Source organism: Cervus canadensis, chromosome 1 (assembly GCF_019320065.1).
Source record: "Cervus canadensis isolate Bull #8, Minnesota chromosome 1, ASM1932006v1, whole genome shotgun sequence".
Classification (NCBI taxonomy): domain Eukaryota; kingdom Metazoa; phylum Chordata; class Mammalia; order Artiodactyla; family Cervidae; genus Cervus; species Cervus canadensis.
The window spans coordinates 65,278,488-65,299,181 of record NC_057386.1 but is presented as its reverse complement, the minus strand read 5'-3'; the positions used below and the strand labels follow the sequence as shown (position 1 = coordinate 65,299,181).

Genomic DNA, 20,694 nt, shown 5'->3' with positions numbered 1-20,694 from the left:
ACCACGCTACTGATTTAATGAATACTCCCAGGCACTCTTTAAATTGAAAGATGGTTCATTAGATTGGTGCATCTGCCCTTCTCAGCAATCTGTTGTATTTCTGAGGAAGTCAGGAAAAAAACATGAACATACCACTTTCGGGTATGTTATGAGTAACTCAGCTTCCAATGATTACTAAGTCATCAAGAGCTCACGGTGCCTAATTTCAGGAAAAGAAATCGTCTGAATCATCCTCCTTCCATATTACTAGTTCTCTTCTCATTTTTCTTGAAAATTTCAAGTATTAGCCATTTAAAAAAACACATACTGCAAAATGAATCACCTAATACATTATCTGCAAGCTATAAAAATAAGCACAGTTTTAATATATCAAAAAAATAAAGAAACAAAGCTCTTATAAAACTGGCTTAAAAGCCAGCACCTCCTTGAGAGTTTTTCCCACTTGTCCCATCAAGGTCATCACTACCTCCTCTGGGCTCCTGGCCTGCATCATACATCTACTATCTACTGCAATCTGTCTGCTCTGGGGGCTGGTTAGCTATGGTGGCATATATATATATTCTTGGAAAGCAAAGAAAACAAATCAAAAAAGTGTGTCTGTCCCCATTTCAGTACCTGCTGCATAGAAGATGCTAATAAAAGTGCTGAAGTGAATAGACAAAAATAAGTTTCTATAATCAGGGCTTATACATCTGGAAGTTCACTCTAATGGCAGAAAATGAAGAGGAACTAAAGAGCCTCTTGATGAGGGTGAAAGAGGAGAGTGAAAAAGCTGATGTGAAACTCAACATTTAAAAAACTAAGATCATGGCATCTGGTCCCATCACTTCATGGCAAATAGAAGGGGAAAACGTAGAAGCAGTGACAGATTTTACTTTCCTGGGCTTCAAAAATCATTGTGGACAGTGACTGCAGCCATGAAATTTTTTAAAAGACACTTGCTCCTTGGAAGGAAAGGTATGATAAACCAAGACAGGGTATTAAAAAGCAGAGACATCACTTTGCCAACAAAGGTTCATATAGTCAAAGCTATGGTTTTTCCAGTAGTTATGTGTGGATGTGAGAGAAAGAAGGCTGAGCACCAAAAAACTGATGCTTTTGAACTGTGGTGTTGGAGAAGACTCTTCAGAGTCTCTTGGACTGCAAGGAGATCCAACCAGTCCATCCTAAAGGAGATCAGTCCTGAATATTCATTGGAAGGACTGATGCTGAAGCTGAAACTCCAATACTTTGGCCACCTGATGTGAAGAACTGACTCATCGGAAATGACCCTGATGCTGGGAAAGATTGAAGGCGGGAGGAGAAGGGGACGACAGAGGATGAGATAGTGAGATGGCATCACCGACTCAATGGACATGAGTTTAAGTAAGCTCTGGCAGTTGGTGATGGACAGGGAGGCCTGGCGTGCTGCAGTCCACAGGGTCGCAGAGTCAGACCCTGAAGGGAGGAGCCGACTCAGGGGAAAAGCCCCTGATGCTGGGAAAGACTGAGGCAAAAGGAGAAGAGGGTGGCAGAGGATGCAATGGTTAGAGAGGATCACCAACTCAATGGCCATGAATCGGAGCAAACTCTGGGAGAGAGTGGAGGACAAAGAAGACTGGCGTGCTGCCCATGTGGTCACAAAGAGTTGGACACGACTTAGTGACTTAATAACAACAAACAACAACAAAACAGGGCCTTAAACTGTGAGAAAACCAGAAACTCACTCACTTGCCACCCTCTGCAAACATTCCTCCAAGGCCTCTGAGGCTGAGGCACTTGAAGGACACAGAAGTGGAGCCTGGGACATAGACATGAACATGTGTCTCCTTCAGAGAACTTGCTAGAGGTGAACATTATCTCTGGGGCTGAGAAGCCTCAGTATGTGCCCTCTCTCATCCTTACAGAATTTGGCAAATACATTACAAAATGCAGGCCTAGAATTCAGCATTCAGTGTTCAGCCTGAAGTTGATTTCAAGTGAGCTGGAAATTCAAGATGGTGGGGAAGGTGTGTGAGACTAAAATTCGGGTTTGTTAACTCAACTTGGGAACAGTTTGTGAATTCCAAGAGGTTTCGGTTAAAAGGTGTTCTGAACAAGGGGTTTGTTGGGTCACTACAGGCTTGGTGTTCAGCACTGCGTACCATGGCGAGAGGATGAGACAGTCCTTGCCGGAAGAAAACACATCAATTAATAAAGAACTAGAATACAGCGACACAATCACCACAGAGGTGTGGCTAAGATACAACGGCAGTGCACGGGAGGCGAGCCACTCGGCCTGCAGCGTGAGAAAAGAACCTATTGCATCTGATGCGGTGACAGGGCTGCCTCCGAGTCTCATAAAGACGCCTGCTAACCTCAAGACTCTTGGGACGCATGTGTTTTCTCCAGGTCGATCTGACAATACTGAGTTTTCTATACTCTCTGATTCTTTTCAAATGAGCTGATCTGTGGGTGATAAACAGAGACTCATTCATTCAATAAGCATTCGCTCGTCTACCCCGTACCAGAAATGGCAGGGTTTTGTCACTGAAGTGTATAAATACATACATAAACATGGATATCCTAACATCACCGCAGAGTTACCGCTCAATCACAATGCAACAGCCCAGACTTCCCAGAGATTCCATGCTCCACACAAGTGTGGCAGAGAGCTTGTCCCTGAGAGGCGCCGCGGAGAAACTCTGCACAGCCCCCCTGACAGACAGGCAGAGGACAAGTGTGACGCAACGCCACTCTCATGGATGCGGGGTCACTTTAATGTGGCTGTGACCAGCGGAACCGTAGAGCTCGGCAGCCCTAGAAAGGATGGAAAATCCCTGAGTATATCTCCACAGTGTCAGATTCTTAACGGCCCCTTCAGAGGTATCCTCCAAAGACCGATACGTTTAGTCAGAGTTTCCAGCATTTCGTGTGGAATAAACATTTGTTCTATAGTCGGTAAAACAACTGTCTGCTTTGTGAGAACCCAACTTCCTGCCAGACCCTGTCATGGTTCAACACTGCCAGACATCCAGAAAGCCTGTGCATTGATTTCCTGCTGTCCTGCAGACAGACAAGAGAACAGCCATCCGTAACATCCGGACTGTCTTCAGGAAGCCTCCACGGCTGCTGTGAGCGGCTCTTCAAGTCTACACACCAGAAATGACTGACAGGAGAGCCCGCCTCGTGGGTCTTGGGAGGGGTATCCACCATGGAGACTGGTGAGGAAGGCACGCACGCCTGGTTTCAGGGCGCAGTGCAGCCGTCCCACTCCGCCCAGAGCCCCCAGCTGGCCCTCAACCCGCCCCGCGGGAGGACCCACCAACAGGGCGAAGCTGTGCTGCGGCAGCATCCCGTACTCTCGCACGAGCCTCTCTCGGGTCACTCGGGGCAGCTCGGGGAGCCGCTCCCGCAGCTGGTCCACGTTGATCACCTGCTTCGGGTCTGCGCCGGAGGGGAGGGAGCCGGAGTCGTAGAGCAGCAGCGGGGGCAGGTTGGGCTCTGGCATGAACCTGGGGGCAGAGAGGAGACGGCCTGACTCTCCGTACTGGGTTGAGTTGGAAGAGACAAACCTACAGTCAATGTGAAAGTCTGTCTATAGATGCTGTTACAAACATTTTTTGAAGTCCCACACCAAGTCTCCTACTTTTCCAGGAACCTGTATACATGTAAGGTCAGAACAACCAAATCCAGCACTCTCTGGGCTTACAAATGAGCACTGCGTGAGAAAGGCACGGGGGATGCCGCCCTGCCGTTTGTAACTATGGATAAAGTGCATACTCACAAGACACAGACTGGAGAAAACAGGACCAAACAAGAGCAACTTACTGTTTAGGAAGAAAGGTGACTTCCCCCACTTTAAAATTTTCAGTACTTTTAGCAGTTTTTAGGTAAAGGAAACTTTCCTTCTTGAGAATTGGAATAAATAAATGGACTTCGCTAAATATCGGGTTTGCCAAAACGCTTGTTCAAGTTTTTCTATAATATCTGATGGAAAAACCCAAAAGAACTTTTGGCCCAACCCAATAAAATGTAGAAGGTAGGAGAGACGGAGGGATGAATCGGGGAGCACAGCGGGGTTTCAGGGCAGTGAAACCATTCCGTGTGACACGTAATGGTGCACACATGTCATTATATGTCGTTAAACCCACAGAACAGACGACATAAAGCTGAACCCTAAGGTGAACTATGGACTTCAGTTACTACAAAGGTATCAATACTGGTTCATCAATTTTAACAAATTTACCACATTACACACTAATGCAAGATGTTATAAGAGGAAACCTGTGTGTGAGTGTGTGTGTGTGGGAGGGGGGTATACAGCATACACTAAGAAGTACATGGGAACTCTAACTTCCGCTCAATTCTGCTGTAAAACTAAGACTGCAATAAAAAAGTCCATTAAAAAAATGCGGACGCCACATCACTGCATCTGCTCCTGTCAAACTAAGGTGTCCTTCCCTTTTGTTTATTCTAGCATCTAACGTTTTTCCCTCTGCCCACACTTGTCAGAGGGCTTATGCAGAAGCAGGGTTACGCAGAATAAACGGCGGCTCCAAGGTAATAGATCAGAAATGCAAGCAACCCATCACCTCAATGCCAAATCTGTGCTATGAATCAGCCTGACTTCTGAAGGCAAGAGGAAAGCAAAGGGAGGCTTCCCAAAGCTCATCTACTGGCCCGGGGGAGCGACCTGAAGCCACTGACTCTGCTAAAGGCCAACGCCATGCTCGGTGAGAACACAGCACGAACAGAGCGGGGGCCACGCAGGACACAGAAGTTTCTCGGCAAAAACAGACTGAACCTGGAGAGACCACAGCAACGAGAACAAGGGTGACTCCGACAGACACACGAGAGGCGTCCGTGAGGGGACGTCCACTCTTAGGGTTTACAAGCTGCTTCCTTCCCAAATCACGATGCTCTATTTGCTCCTCATCGACAGCAATGGCTACTCAAGTGTCTTCCTGCACTTCACAAAGGAGAGTGCCAACCTCTACCACTTTGTTGCTTAAACTTTTAACTTTTGCAGTCTTATAAACAGGGGAAGAAACAAGAGGCTCAATTTATCTTAAGCTATTCCTTTTATTTTAATGTGGAACATTCTAAAAATCTTTACTGAAATTGTTAAAATATTGCTTCTGCTTTGTGTTTTTTCAGCGGTTGAGGCATATGGGATCTTAGCTCCCTGATCAGGGGGTCACTGTTTCGATGTCTCTGCCTCCCTTCGTAGGAAGGTGAGGTCTTAACCACTGGGCACCAGCGGGGAAGTCCCCAGAGCCATTCTTCTCATTTGCTTTATTTCTGGATCTCATGTAAGTTTAACTTGCTAAACAGTATTACCTGAGATGTGACAGGAACTGCCATTAACATACACAGCTCTTTTTTCTACCTTCTTACAGTCCTTGTGTTACTGAATTTGCCACTGAAAGGAAGCATGGGGACAGCCTGGGTCCCAGCCTCACAGCCATCCTCTCAGCCCAGTTATAACAGCTCTGACACAGAGGTGAGCATCTAAGTGTTTTTCAACTGTTGAATCCTGTCAAATAAGGTACTCCAAGGCTCCCAAATCAAAATACTCTTCCTCTCAGTACCCACATAAACCAGGAACCCTGGATCTTCCACCGTGCAACGACGACAACAGAAAGTGGTCCCTAAAAGCCACCCAGGATCCCTGTGCTGGCCTGTAAGTGGGCCTGGAGTACGAGCCAAACCGAGAACGGCATTTTGACGAGAGGAGTAACCACCTGTAGTCTTGTTTTCCTTCTTTGTCTCTCATCGGCACGGTGCACCTGTGACAGTTAAACAAGAAAACATTTAAAAAAGCACTGCAGCAAAGACTGGTGTGGATGCAGGCAGGGGTTCGCTACCAACAGGGGAGCCAAGGGACTCAAGCTCCTCTGCTTCTGTGGGAGACACTTTCCTGAATACGCTGCAGAAATGATATTAAAGAAAGACAAATGCATAGCATGATAATTAAAAAAAAAAAAAAAAAGAAATTGCTTCAATGTTTCCAACATTTAACCAGCTCAAACTCCAGGCTTTTGAAATCTTCCCCCTAGTCTTCTGTTAAGTGTATGAAGAAGTCAAAGTGTTAGTTGCTCAGTCATACCCAACTCTTTGCAACCCCGTAAGCTGTAGCCCGCCCGGCTCCTCTGTCCATGGATTCTCTAGGCAAGAATACTGGAGTGGGTTGCCATTTCCTACTCCAGGGGATGTTCTTGACCCAGGGACTGAACCCAGGTCTCCTGCATCGCAGGCAGACTATACCGTCTGAGCCACCAGGGAACAAAGAATCAGAAAGTTAAGACTCAGAGATATATGAACAGATAAACACCCCTCTACAGCCAGTTTCAAGCTTTCTTCTACTTCTAAGCTGAAACTGGCAGGTCTGACAGAATTTAAGGAAGCCAAAATTCTTGGCACAAAGGAGGTAAGCTGGAATCCAGGGATGGGCCAGGATCTAAGACTCGGCAAGTCTGGTTCACTCAAGTGAAATCTGTCACCAGCCCTGGAGGGTGTATCACATCCCTGTGGGGTATGGTATTTTCCTAATGAGGAAACCAGACGGCAGAGAAGCTAGGTACCTTCTTCACAGTGACACGGCTGGTCTGCGGAGCCCCAACAAACTGTATTCAAGATGCTGTCATGCAAACTCACCCAAGCTTGTAATCAAATGAGCGAGTTTCATTCAGAATTTCACCTCCATTCTCGAGTTCATTGATTTGCCTCTGAATTTCATAGTCTAAAAAAAAAAAATAGTTTAGTATATCTGATTCCTTTATCCAGTTAAGCAATAATTGGAACTCTTTCAATCTTTAGGTCAAAAAATAATCAAGGGAGTTGTTTATTATTCTTTCCACTGTATTTTTTCTTCTTGCTGCCATCATAGAATAATATAGCTGGGAAGGGTCTTCTAGGAAGCTCTGCTCTCTCACTTTTTGAGCAAATCAGGTTTAGAGCAATTAAGTGACCCAATACAGGACACAAGTATATGACTTGGCAGAAGGGCCAGGACCAACGTTGAGGACAAGTGACTTCGGATCTAGGACCCTTGCTTATCAAAGAGTGTTTATCCCAGAATCCATCGACAGGCTTCAAGGGGTTCTGGTACTTCCTGGGATTATTTACAAATGTGGGTGTGTGCCTAGGCACGGATTTTGGAGAAATGATCCAGAATGTTCATTGTATTTTCAAAGGGATCTATGGCCCCAAATGATGAAGAGCCACTGCTCTATGCCATGCTCCCTCACCACCGAACAAGGCAGAAGAAATAAGCAGAACACAGCCTCAGCTGCCAAGCTTCTTTATGAAAAGAGCTTCAGCCTTCCCTCCCTCCTTAACTCCCCACTGCAAGATACTGCCCTTGCCCTCACCCAAATCCTGACTCTTATCTGAGCTGACAAAAAGCAACAAACACCAAGAGGATGGCTAAAAGGCCTGAAGTACGGAGAGAATTGGGGTGGAAAAATTACAGGCTTGGGGACTTAAGTCTGTAACAGGAAAGCTTGGGTTCTTCCCGTCCCAGTCCAACCACAGGTAGAGTTCTGTCTCAGACTGCTGCTCCACAGGGACTTCATAGAACAACAGAAGGCTAGGGGCAGCCAAAGCCTTCACAACTCAACTGGGATGAATCTACCTAAAATCTTGTTGTTTGATTTTTAAGTTCCAATCACCACCTCTTAGAGTAATCAGCTCCGGGACACTCACCTACATGGCGAAGTGGAACTTTCTTCTGTTCGTTCCAAGCTTTGCCTTCACCAACCTGAGCTGGAAGGGATTCTCCTGACCCAGACCTTTCACAGCCTCAGATACATGGACGGTGTCTCCTTTCACAAGCAGAAGAGTCCACCCTCGTTAGCTTGTCTTTATGCGGGAGGTTTTCCCATTACATTCTGTATGTCATCCCCTTGACCATCGGTTTAGTTCAGTCACTCAGTCGCGTCCGACTCTTTGCGACCCCATGGACTGCAGCACGCCAGGCTTCCCTGTCCATCACCAACTCCAAGAGTTTACCCAAACTCATGTCCTTCAAGTTGGTGATGCCATCCAACCATCTCATCCTCTGTCATCCCCTTCTCCTCCTGCCTTCAATCTTGTCCAGCATCAGGGTCTTTTCCAAAGAGTCAGTTCTTCACATCAGGTGGCCAAAGTATTGGAGTTTCAGCTTCAGCATCAGTTCTTCCAATGAATATTCAGGCTTGATTTCCTTTAGCATGGACTGGTTTGATCTCCTTGCAGTCCAAGGGACTCTCAAGAGTCCTTGAGCGTGTCCCTTGAACACCACAGTTCAAAAGCATCAATTCTTTGGCACTCAGCTTTTTTTACAATCCAACTCACTCATCCATACAGGACCACTGGAGAAGGCACAGCTTGGACTAGATGGACCTTTGTCAGCAAAGTAATGTCTCTGCTTTTTAAATATGCTGTATAGGTTGGTCATAGCTTTACTTCCAAGGAGCAAGCGTCTTTTAATTTCATGGCTGCAGTCACCATCTGCAGTGATTTTGGAGCCTAAGAAAATAGTCTCTCACTGTTTCCATTGTTTCCCCATCTATTTGCCATGAAGTGATGGGACCGGATGCCAGGATTTTCATTTTTTGAATGTTGAATTTTAGGCCAGCTTTTTCACTCTTCTCTTTCATTTTCTTCAAGAGGCTCTTTAGTTCCTCTTCACTTTCTGCCATAAGGGTGGTGTCATCTTCATACCCGAGGTTAATGATACAGCTGCGTATCGGAGGCCATTGACCATGTTAATGCCTTTTTCCTGAAAATGTATAGGCTCACAGTGTCTTCATTAAGGCTGGTTGATTATTTCAGGTTCAGGATAATAAAGTTTTATACAAGACTAGAAAATCTGTGTTCCTTCTAACATGCAGGATAATACTAAACCTCTGGGCTGGGAGCCACCTTCATCCATCTTCTGCTCTGTGCACCATGAAGGATGTGCCTTAACCTCCACCTCTACCTCCTCCCTTCGGTCTCTTCCTCTTAGATACCTCTGGTTTTAAAGAGTACTTTCACTCTTCTGAGATGTCATCCCCTCACATTCACAGTCATCCTTGTCTATGGACCACTCCAGCTATTGAGCTTGCTCAGTTCTTCTATTTTAATTACTAGTATACATCTGTCCACACTGAAAGATCCACAGCTTGCACTCCAGTAAGACCACTACTTGATTACACAGGCCTAAGCAATCTATTCTCTGGTGGGTCAGACTGTAAAGAATCTGCGTGCAATGCAGGAGACCAGGTTCAATCCCTGGGTTGGGAAGACGCCCTGGAGAAGGGAATCACAACCCACTCCAGTATGCTTGCCTAGAAAATTCTATGGATACAGGATCTGGTGGGCTACAGTCCACAGGTTAACAAAGAGTCAGACACGACTGAGCGACTAACACATTCACTTTCAAAGCCATCTATTAGTTAAAACAGTTAAAAACAGAAAAACAAACTGACCAATTAGGTCAAATTGTGGCTAATCTACAACAAACAAATATGACTTTATACAGTTCAGACTGGTCGTGGTACATGGAAAAACAGTTACAGAATTTTGCAAATCCTCCCATAGAGGTAAAGTCTATTTCCTCCCCCTCCCCTTGAACCTGTTTTGAATGGAATGTGCTGGAAGAAATGTGCAAGTTCTAGAACGAAAGACTCAAGAGGACTTGAGGCATCCGCCTTCATCCTCCTAGGATGCCACCTCTGCCAAATAAGAAAGCCTGGGCTAAGCAAGTGAATGCAGAAAGCCCACAAGGGTAAAGAAACCCAGCGAATGTCTGGCACCAAGGCCCCAGCGTGTAAGGTCCTCTTGGACTCTTTTTCTCAGCAGAGTGCCGGGTCCCCAGAGTCAAATGAAAGAGCTGAGGCAGGACCAGCAGAAAACCACCCAACCCACAAAACTATGAAGCGGAGATGTTATCATGTAAGTCATTAAGTTGGGGGGCGGGGAATGCTCATTACATAGCTACAGATAACTGCTACAAAGAAGTATATGAGGAGTAACAGCTGACATTCACCTATAGCTTTGGCCAAAAATCGGGCACTGTTGAGATTCTTCACTTCGGTTCGAACGCCCAAAGGCTCCCCAGGGCGATGCACAGATATATTGGCATCCACTCTTAACTGGCCCTCTGGAAGGAGAGAAAAAAGACAACTCTTTAGAAATTCTCTGAGGGAACGTGGTCTTTTTAAGGCAAGAGAGCGCAAGCAATATCTAACTCTAGCTGATGTCCATGGTGTCAGTGGTAAAGAATCTGCCTGCCAATGCAGGAGACGAGACGTGGGTTCAATCCTTGAGTCGGGGAGATCCCCTGGAATAGGAAATGGCAACCCACTCCAGTATTCCTGCCTGGAGAACCCCACAGACAGAGGAGCCTGGCAAGCTACAGTCCATAGTGTCGCAAAGAGTCATACACAACTCAGCACGCATAAGCGCACACGCACACACACGCACACGCATACACACCCTCAAAAAAGGTAAGGCTGGTCCTGAAGTTCACAGCTGGTACTTCTGCCCACTTACAAGAATGACAGTCCTAAGGCATCTGAGGGGTGTGTGCATACGTGTGTAGGGATATTTCTGTGCACTTGTACACAGGTAGAAGACAGAAGAAATTCTGGATATATCGGCTGGGGAAATCTGATTTCTTTTGTGCCAAATAAGAAAAACAACACTGTTAAAATGGAGGTTTACTCTGCAGTTTTATTCTGAAGGTTTTTTCAAAGCGTCAGAGCTGGGTTGGGGGGAAGGCCTCAGAAATTGTTATGTGATAGCCCTACACTGCTCTCTGAGGGAATGCGGATTTCCAACAGTGATTCCAGGAGATTTATAAGAGAGTCCTTGAGAATTTACAGCTCAAGGGCACAAGCCAGAAACGTGGGCTTTTTCTCCTCATCCTTCCTCCAGGTACTGTAATAATTTCTTTCTTCTGCAAACAGGACTCGAGTCCTTCCTGACGGCTGTAGGGCTTTGCCACAGCAGACAGTGCTGTGGGGAGGTGTGGGGGAAGGAGGCAGCAGCCTTCATTCTGGGAGAACCTTCTCTGACCCTGAACCCCGCCCGCCCATCCCTGCCCACTTAGGAAGCAGTCACCCCTAAGGAAATAGGTGGTTTGTGAGATGACTAAGAGGCTCTTGAGGAGGAAAGGGAAGCAAAATTCCAAGAGGAAGAGACAAACATAAGAAACCATCACATTTCACACCCTGCAAAGTAAAGCTAGAATTCTCTATTCTCTAGTTTTATTTACAATATTTAAAACAGAACAAAAAGGGACGACAAAACGTCTTTAAACTTAAATAGGATCTGTCAAACCTGAATGTGCTGATGAGCTAAGGGAAGAAATTTCTTTTCTAAGGTTTCACAGTAAAAGCATATTAAAATAATAAAATAGTATGAATAAATTCCACGCCTAGAGAAAGAGACCCTTGAAACGGGTCTCTACCATCCCCACTCTGCCGCTCCCCAAGGCCCACCATGCTGACAGGCAGGGAAAAGCTGCCTTTTAGCTCAGAAATAACTGTGTCTCTATTACTTCTCCCATTTCTACAAAACCTCTTAGCTCCTTTGGACAATGTGTGCTTCCTGGAGTCTCAAGAATCCCCAGTGACGCTGGATACCGTCAGACTCTCTGTGGGGACCCTGTTTCGTCTTCTGACTAGACCCCGTCAACTCCGCCCACAAACACCCGGGAGCCGTCCCTGCCTGCAGACTCGCGCCCCACCCTGACATCAGAGCGGTGAACCCCGCCTCGTCCAGCCGCCCCCACCCCGGCGTGAGCACACGCTGCCACTGGTGCCCACGTGCGCTGGTCATCACTGGTACTTGGTACTGTCCCTCCTTCAACCTCGGCTCAGCCTTCGAGGTCCCACACGAGTGGGGCTTTTTCCTCCCCACCTCCACTGGTGCTCCTGAGTTATGAGAATACACGCGCAGGACCGCGGCCTCTTCGGAATTCATCTTATCTTTAAGGCCAGACAGAAGGCCTTTAAGAGTGGGGCCCAGGTGTAAAAACCCCACGCCTCTTTCCCTCCAAGGACGCCCTTCCTTCAGTCCTCTCCTCTCTCCGCACCAGGCGTTACCTCTCTGCCTCATGGCCCCTGTGTGTGTACGTGTGCAACAGTACTCCTCACTAAAAACAGAACCTTAAGACCTGCTCCCTTGAACTCAATTCTCTCTCCATCATCCGGCTATTCTCTCTCTGCTTTCCTTTTCAGCAAATCCTCCCAAACAATTACTGTTTGCTTGCTGACACATCATCCCCATGGGCTCACCCTTGAGTCACTCCTGGACCTATGTCAGCCCGGCTGCTGCCCCCTCCTCCCCGAAAACACCTTGCCACAGTCACCTGCACACCCTGGCCGTCGCATCCCACGGACGCACGGACACAGGACGGGCAGTGCCTCTCCTCACCAGCTCCACCGGCAGCACGTGAGCTGCCAGCCCGCCCTCAGCAGCTGGCACCACCGCTCCCGAGGTCTCCTCTGGGCGCCTGAACTCCCGCTTCCACATCTGTCGTCTGTCCCATCCCTGCGCTCTCTGTAAAGGAGTGTGGCTTTAAGCACCAGCTCTGCTGACAGGCCCTAGACTTCTCACTGCAGCCCTGGCCCCCACTCTGATCTCTGAGGTCTCCTTCAGCTCCCACGGGGGCGGTCGGGGCGCGTCAGTTTCCCCAGCTGAAGGATCTGCCCATCCGCACAGGCATCTCTGTCCTCAGCCTCCTGGTGTCAGCAAACGGCACCACCACCTCGTGCCTCCAGCGTGACTTCCTGCCTCTTCCTGCCTTCTCCATCAGCCTGTTAACAAATCCTGCTGTTTCTAAAAGCCACCTCGAAGCCAGCTATCTTGACCTCTCCATCCTCAGGAACACCAGCTCTGCCCACACCAGCACCACCCTCCACTGAACTACTGGGAAGGCTTCTTACCCGGGCTCTGCTTCCCCTCGTGCCCTGCTGAAACCCACGGTCCACAGAGCAGCCACAGTGGTCTCCTAAAACATTAATCTGACTTTCTCATTCACTGGCTTAAAACCCTTCTGTGACCTCCCACTGTGCTTGGAATGAAATCCAAACTCACCATTGTCTTATCATTGTGGTTTAGCCCTCCGACCTTTTCAGTCCTACCTGAGGCACAGCCCCCTGCTCCTGGCACTCTCCCCGCTGTGGTCTTCTGCCCCCTGGTGTTAATACCTCCAGGCATATTCTACACTTGCCCTCACCTCCAGGACTTGGCCTGGGCTCTTAGCTGGATGCTCACCCTCTAGCTGATGCTGGCTGGAACCTTGGAGCATTCTCCTGAGGTCCTCGCCTTCCAGTGGTATCCTTTATCACCGTACCTTCTGTATTTCCTTAAAGCACTTCTCACTACGTGCTATGGAGCTAAGTCTCTTCGGTCGTGTCCAACTCTTTGCGACCCTATGGACTGTAGCCCGCCAAGTTCCTCTGTCCGTAGGACTTATCAGACAAGAAGACTGAAGTGGGCTGCTATGCCCTCCTCTTCCAGGGGATCTTCCCGACCCAGGGATTGAATCCTCATCTCTTATGTCTCCTGTACTGGCAGGTGGATTCTTCAGCACTGCACCACCTGGGAAGCCCCACTTACCACTGTAACTATAAAACCATTTCGCTTTATTTGTTAAGGTATGTGTCTGTCTCATGCATACATACTCTCTTCCTTACTGCTCTACTCAGAACCCAGAGCTGGCTCTGGCACAAGGTAACTCTTCTATGAATTCATACTCCGGTACTTGTCTGAGCCATCAGTAAGCAGACTGGTCTCACAGTAGGTTCCTGACAAGTTCTAAAGTTCTGTCTGAACAGGATAATCTACTGAATCATCTGAAAGGCCCATTCAGTTCAAAGGAAAACTTGCCAAGTATGCTGAGCTCTGCCCAACCCAATTTCAATATTTGGGAGAGAACTTTTTCTGAGCTCTGAGAACCTTGAATAGGACCTCACTTGCTTTTAAAATAAAACCATCTCTCACAATTTAGACTTTTAATTTGGAAAAGGAACAAAAGCACATGTTTCAGTCTCTCCCAGGGAAGATCACACTCTATAGATGTCTGAGGGGACTCATTTAGTATCCTGCAGTGTTGAAAGAGAGTTCCCTTGCCTGGACTCAAATACAGTACCCAACATTCACAAAAGGTATTTTACCCAGTGAAGACGAAATACCTTTTAAACAAATTAAGTTAAATTGCCTCAAGTCCACAAAGCCTCACCAGTCAGGTTTGCTTCAATGCATTCTGCAACACCAGGGGAGGGCCTTCAGGAGGACATTATCAAGCTCAATTTCCACCCTCTTGAAGTAGACATGTGTAACAGCAAAATGAAAAACCCTACCACTGAGCACAGTGATATGGTGCAGTTATGTGCTATTTTTCCCCCCAAACACATCCACACAGGAGAAATATAACACCAGGGCAGAAAACGGTTTCAGTCAACAGCAGCGGCCTGAGGATTTAGTGAAGGTCTGTTAAGCTGTCTCATTCTGGTCATTCATTTCTGGTTTACTCTCCAGAACGTAGATAACAGGGTTTGACAAAAAATAAGATAAAATAGTGTGACCCAACTTAACAGAACATATTTCATAAAGCTTATTTATCTACAATGAGTGGTACTTCTGTAAACGTAATACTGCTTATTAGTATTAATAAGCACATAACATTTAATGAGCACAGGCTGTTTGTCAGGACTTGAGATATGTTTTGTGTGTATTATCACATTCATTCCCTACAATACAGCTTTAACGACAAAGCCAGTTAGATGTCCTTCAGGCGATTCACACTCGACAATCCCCAAACGGAGTCCCAGGCTTTCTCTCACAAGGCTGCTGCTGGCTCGCTTACCCCACACTGCTGCACAACTCTTATCTGATACGCGGATGACTCCTCTCCTCTTGGGTTTCTTCCTTTCTCTTTCTGTATACAATTATTTAGCAACTGGTTTGACAAGTGTAGAAAGGGAGGCTCAGAGAAGTCAAACACGTCACCCAGTTTCTACAGCTAGAAGCCACAGGACAGGATGCCCCCCCAGGTCTGGGACCATGGTGTCTGAAGCACCTACTCTGCTACCCCAGGTGTCCAGGCTGTCTTCTGCAGCAGCAGCCACTCTGTCGCGGCTGGCACCAGGAAGCAGGGGGACGCAGTGCTTAAACAGGAGGGGCTCAGATCCCAGCTCAGTCACTTCCTGAGTGCCCTGGCCAAACCACCGCCCTGCGAGCCGCCACTCCTCACCACTCCTCACGTACAACAGGCACAGCAGTAACAGTCTCCGGGGAGAGGCACAGGGTTTCAATGAGAAGAAAAACTGGCTTTAAAGAATGCTTTCTGACCTGATGAGCATGTTCAAACCTGCAGGCAGTGCGGCCTTCAAAACATTTAGTGCATCGACTCAGGTTCGTGTTCCCCTCCTGCTCCAAGGATCTCAAGAGTGGCAAACTGAGAAGGAAATGACTTCTGGAACCCAGGCTGAGCTAGTCCACGCTCATTAGCAAACCTATCAGGAACTCACTGACTCACAGCCCGGAGCAATTGAAGCTTCACTGCAGAAGCAGGTGGGGGTCCACTGGTCTGGGGGTGGGCCTCGGTTCCCAGACCTCAGTCTCCACCAGCGACACAGTGGCCTGCAGAGGGGGGGACATACAGACGGGCAAGGGGGCTGGGCTGACAGAGCGCTGAGGGCACCAACAGCGGGACCCCTGCAGACTCCAGGCGGACCTGCACTCCCCACAGCACTCAGGACACCCTCACACACGCTGCCGCTGTGCCGGGGGCAACGCTGCTAGATTCGTATTTAAAAGCAACAAAAAGCATCCTGACGAGTGACATTTAATAAACCCTCTCTGCCATCACCGCCTGATGAGTTCTTGCGGCTATGGTTTATCTCTTGGCAGGGACCTGATGGGACTATTTCTCAGCTAACAGGTGGTCTATTTATTATTCCATAGTTTTGGTAGGAACCACAGTTATTTTGAAAAAGAATTTTTTAACAGCAACAGTGCAAAAATGGATAACGATTCAGCCTGCCCACATTTCGTTTCTATTCTATGTGTAAAAAGGCAGCAGGAGTTATAAATCTAGAATGGAGAGGTCTGTTACTCTGACACATGGAGAGGTCTCTTATTCTGACACGGAGCCTCTTCTCTATACACAAACTTGCAGGCAGCTAACCTTTACACCACGCAAACTCCCGTGGCTGTTTTTGTCCAGCCTGTAGCTTAAAGAAGACAGCAAATCAGCAAGTTCCGTCTCCAGATTCAACCCAGACCATGGCTTTGATGTTACAATTTGCTGCCCATAAGATGTCCTATGTGACAAAGATGACATTACAGCTTCTGAAGTCCCTCTGTAACATGCAAATAAATGTGTGAAAAAATGGTCAGTAAATGGTATTATAATCTAAAAGGCAGATGAATCATCTGCATCAGTGGTACTTTAATAGCAGCCCTTGCGACCACTTCAGATGGTTAATTTTTTGTGTCAACATGACTGAGCCAAGGGGAGCCCTGATATTTGGTTAAATGTTATTTTGGCTGTGTCATTACGTTGTTTCTCAAGGAGATTAACATTTGAACTGATAGTGAGTAAAGCAGACAACCTGCCCACAATGGGTGGGTCTCACTCAATCCATGGAAAACAAGAACAAAAGACCCAGTGGGGGTGGAACCAACTCGGATGCTATGGGGCTCCTGGACACAGAAGCCTTTCTGGGTCCCCCATTTCTTGTTTCTAGGGAACTGACTCCAGCCTCTATAACCCTCCCTGAGTTCCAAAGGGCAGATTCAAACAGTTGCTAATCAGGGAAGGGAGGGGATGCAGAGACAAGGGAGGGGCAGCCAAGAAACAACAGTGCAGCCTGGGGGACAGGATCCTGATTACCACCAAGAGATTCACAAAACAAGCTCTTTCAGTTCAGTTCAGTCGCTTAGTCCTGTAGAATTCTTTGCGATCCCATGAATCACAGCACGCCAGGCCTCCCTGTCCATCACCAGCTTCCAGAGTTTACTCAAACTCATGTCCATTGAGTCGGTGATGCCATCCAGCCATCTCATCCTCTGTCGTCCCCTTCTCCTCCTGCCCCCAATCCCTCCCAGCATCAGGGTCTTTTCAAATGAGTCAATTCTTCACATGAGGTAGCCAAAGTATTGGAGTTTCAGCCTCAGCATCAGTCCTTCCAATGAACACCCAGGACTGATCTCCTTTAGGATGGACTGGTTGGATCTCCTTGCAGTCCAAGGGACTCTCAAGAGTCTTCTCCAACACCACAGTTCAAAAGCATCAATTCTTCAGTGCTCAGCGTTCTTTATAGTCCAACTCTCACATCCATACATGACTGCTGGGAAAACCTTATCCTTGACTAGATGGACCTTTGTTGGCAAAGTAAGGTCTCTGCTTTTTAATATGTTGTCTAGGTTGGTCATAACTTTTCTTCCACGGAGCAAGCATCTTTTAATTTCATGGCTGCAGTCACCATCTGCAGTGATTTTGGAGCACACAAAAATAAAGTTTGCCACTGTTTCCACTGTTTCCCCATCTATTTCCCATGAAGTGATGGGACCAGATGCCATGATCTTTGTTTTTTGAATGTTGAGCTTTAAGCCAACGTTTTCACTCTCCTCTTTCACTTTCATCAAGAGGCTTTTTAGTTCCTCTTCACTCTCTGCCATAAGGGTGGTGTCATCTGCATATCTGAGGTTACTGATATTTCTCCCCACAATCTTGATTCCAGCTTGTGCTTCTTCCAGCCCAGCGTTTCTCATGATGTACTCTGCATATAAGTTAAATATCCAGGATGACAATATACAGCCTTGACATACTCCTTTTCCTATTTGGAACCAGTCTGTTGTTCCATGTCCAGTTCTAACTGTTGCTTCCTGACCTGCATACAGATTTCTCAAGAGGCAGGTCAGGTGGTCTGGTATACCCATCTCTTTCAGAATTTTCCACAGTTTATTGTGATCCACACAGTCAAATGCTTTGGCATAGTCAATAAAGCAGAAATAGATGATTTTTTTTTCTGGAACTTTCTTGCTTTCTCGATGATCCAGTGGATGTTGGCAATTTGATCTCTGGTTCCTCTGCCTTTTCTAAAACCAGCTTAAACATCTGGAAGTTCACAGTTCATGTATTGCTGAAGCCTGGCTTGGAGAATTTTGAGCATTACTTTATTAGCATGTGAGATGAGTACAGTTGTGCAGTAGTTTGAGCATTCTTTGGCATTGCCTTTCTTTGGGATTGGAATGAAAACTGACCTTTTCCAGTCCTGTGGCCACTGCTGAGTTTTCCAAATTTGCTGACATATTGAGTGCAGCACTTTCACAGCATTATCTGTTAGGATTTGAAATAGCTCTACTGGGATTCCATCACCTCCACTGGCTTTGTTCATAGTGATGCTTCCTAAGGACCATTTGACTTCACATCCCAGGATGTCTGGCTCTAGGTGAGTGATCACACCATCATGATTATCTGGGTCATGAACATCTTTTTTGTACAGTTCTTCTGTGTATTCTTGCCACCTCTTCTTAATATCGTCTGCTTCTGTTAGGTCCCTACGATTTCTGTCCTTTACTGTGCCCATCTTTGCATGAAATGTTCGCTTGGTATCTCTAATTTTCTTGAAGAGATCTCTAGTTTTTCCCATTCTACTGTTATCCTCTATTTCTTTGCACTGATCACTGAGGAAGGTTTTCTTATCTCTCCTTGTTATTCTTTGGAACTCTGCATTCAAATGGGAATATCTTTCCTTTTCTCCTTTGCTTTTGGCTTCTCTTCTTTTCACAACTATTTTTAAGGCCTCCTCATACAGCCATTTTGCTTTTTTGCATTTCTTTTTCTTGAGGATGGTCTTGATCCCTGTCTCCTATACAATGTCACGAACCTCCATCCATAGTTCATGAGGCACTCTGTCTATCAGATCTAGTCCCTTAAATCTATTTTCCACTTCCACTGTATAATCATAAGGGATTTTATTTAGGTTATACCTGAATGGTCCAGTGGTTTTTCCCTACTTTCTTCAATTTCAGTCTGAATTTGGCAATAAGGAGTTCATGATTTGAGTCACAGTCAGCTCCCGGTCTTGTTTTTTCCCACCGTATAGACCTTCTCCATCTTTGGCTACAAAGAAAATAATCAATCTGATTTTAGTGTCGACCATCTGGTGATGTCCATGTGTAGTGTCTTCTCTTGTGTTGTTGGAAGAGGGTGTTTGCTATGATCAGTGAGTTCTCTTGGCAGAACTCTATTAGCCTTTGCCCTGTTCATTCCATACTCCAAGGCCAAATCTGCCTGTTACTCCAGGTGTTTCCTGACTTCCTACTTTTGCATCCCAGTCCCCTATAATGAAAAGGACATCATTTTGGGGTGTTAATTCTAGAAGGTCTTGTAGTCTTCATAGTACTGTTCAACTTCGGCTTCTTCAGCATTAATGGTCAGAACATAGACTTGGATTACCTTTTTATTGAAGAGTTTGCCTTGGAGACGAACAGAGATCATTCTGTCATTTTTCAGACTGCATCCAAGTACTGCATTTTGGACTCTTTTGTTGACTATGAGGGCTACTCCATTTCTTTTAAGGAATTCTTGCCCACAGTAGTAGATATAATGGTCATCTGAGTTAAAATTCACCCATTCCAGTCCATCTTAGTTCGCTGATTCCTAGAATGTCAATGTTCACTCTTGCCATCTCCTGTTTGACCACTTCCAATTTGGCCTGATTCATGGACCTAACATTCCAGGTTCCTATGCAGTGTTGCTGTTTACAGCTTTGGGCTTTACTTCCATCACCATCCACAGCTGGATCTTGTTTTTGCTTTGGTTCTGTCTCTTCATTCTTTCTGGAGTTATTTCTCCACTGATCTCCAGTAGCATATCGGGCATATACTGACCTGGGGAGTTCATTTTTCAGTGTCTTTATCTTTTTGCCTTTTCATATGCTTCATGGGGTTCTCAAGGCAAGAATAGTGAAGTGGTTTGCCATTCCCTTCTCCAGTGGACCACATTTTGTCAGAATTCTTCACCATGACCTGTCCGTCTTGGGTGGCCCTACAGGGCATGGCTCATAGTTTCACTGAGTTAGACAAGGCTGTGGTCCATGTGATTAGATTGATAACCTTAAGAAACACAGAAGCTCATCAGGAGATCACCTGAGGCCAGATTAAAGGAGCCTGGGCACACCCAGCTCCCTGCCAGCAACCCCCCGCTTCAATCACTGCTGTGAAAGTCTTCACCACATCCTCCCAGGCTGGGCCACACAGTGTTGGGGGCATGGATCCCCCTGAAACAGGGGGTACAACCCTTGAAAGAATGACACAGCCTGAGAAGTCCATATAAACTGATTAGAACTAAATAGGTCCAAGATGGTAGACAGGTTGCCTTCCACTAGACCCTGAGCCTCAGTGTATGCTCACTGTAACACATGAGCAAGCTACATTACACAACCACAGGCGCCAGGACAGTTCCAAGGCTGATCATCAAAGACCAAAAAGTGAGCGGTGCACCAATTCCTGGAAATCTCCATCCCTTCCCCAAAACAGCAGGAATAATCCTCCCAGTCATTAGCCTATGAAATTACCCAGCTCATAAAAGCTAACTACACCACATTTCGAGGCCCCTCTCACCTCATGAGATGGTCCACAGCCTGTCTGTGGAGTGTGTTTCTCTCTAAATAAATCCACTTCTTACCTATCACTTTGTCTCTCACTGAACTCTTTCTGCCATGAGACATCAGGAACCTAAAC

General features: G+C 46.6%; 1 protein-coding gene across 2 annotated transcripts in view; it reads right to left on the bottom strand.

Moving 5' to 3' along the window:
- GATB (glutamyl-tRNA amidotransferase subunit B) overlaps positions 1–20,694 on the bottom strand; it is a 92,536-nt gene that overhangs the window by 31,025 nt on the left and 40,817 nt on the right. For both annotated transcript variants that reach the window (XM_043484608.1, XM_043484617.1), the window contains exons 6-9: positions 9,977–10,090; positions 6,619–6,703; positions 5,706–5,750; positions 3,284–3,473 (exon numbers count right to left, since the gene is read on the bottom strand). In XM_043484608.1, coding sequence (XP_043340543.1) covers positions 3,284–3,473; positions 5,706–5,750; positions 6,619–6,703; positions 9,977–10,090 — 434 coding nt within the window. The remainder of the gene's footprint in view (positions 1–3,283; positions 3,474–5,705; positions 5,751–6,618; positions 6,704–9,976; positions 10,091–20,694) is intronic.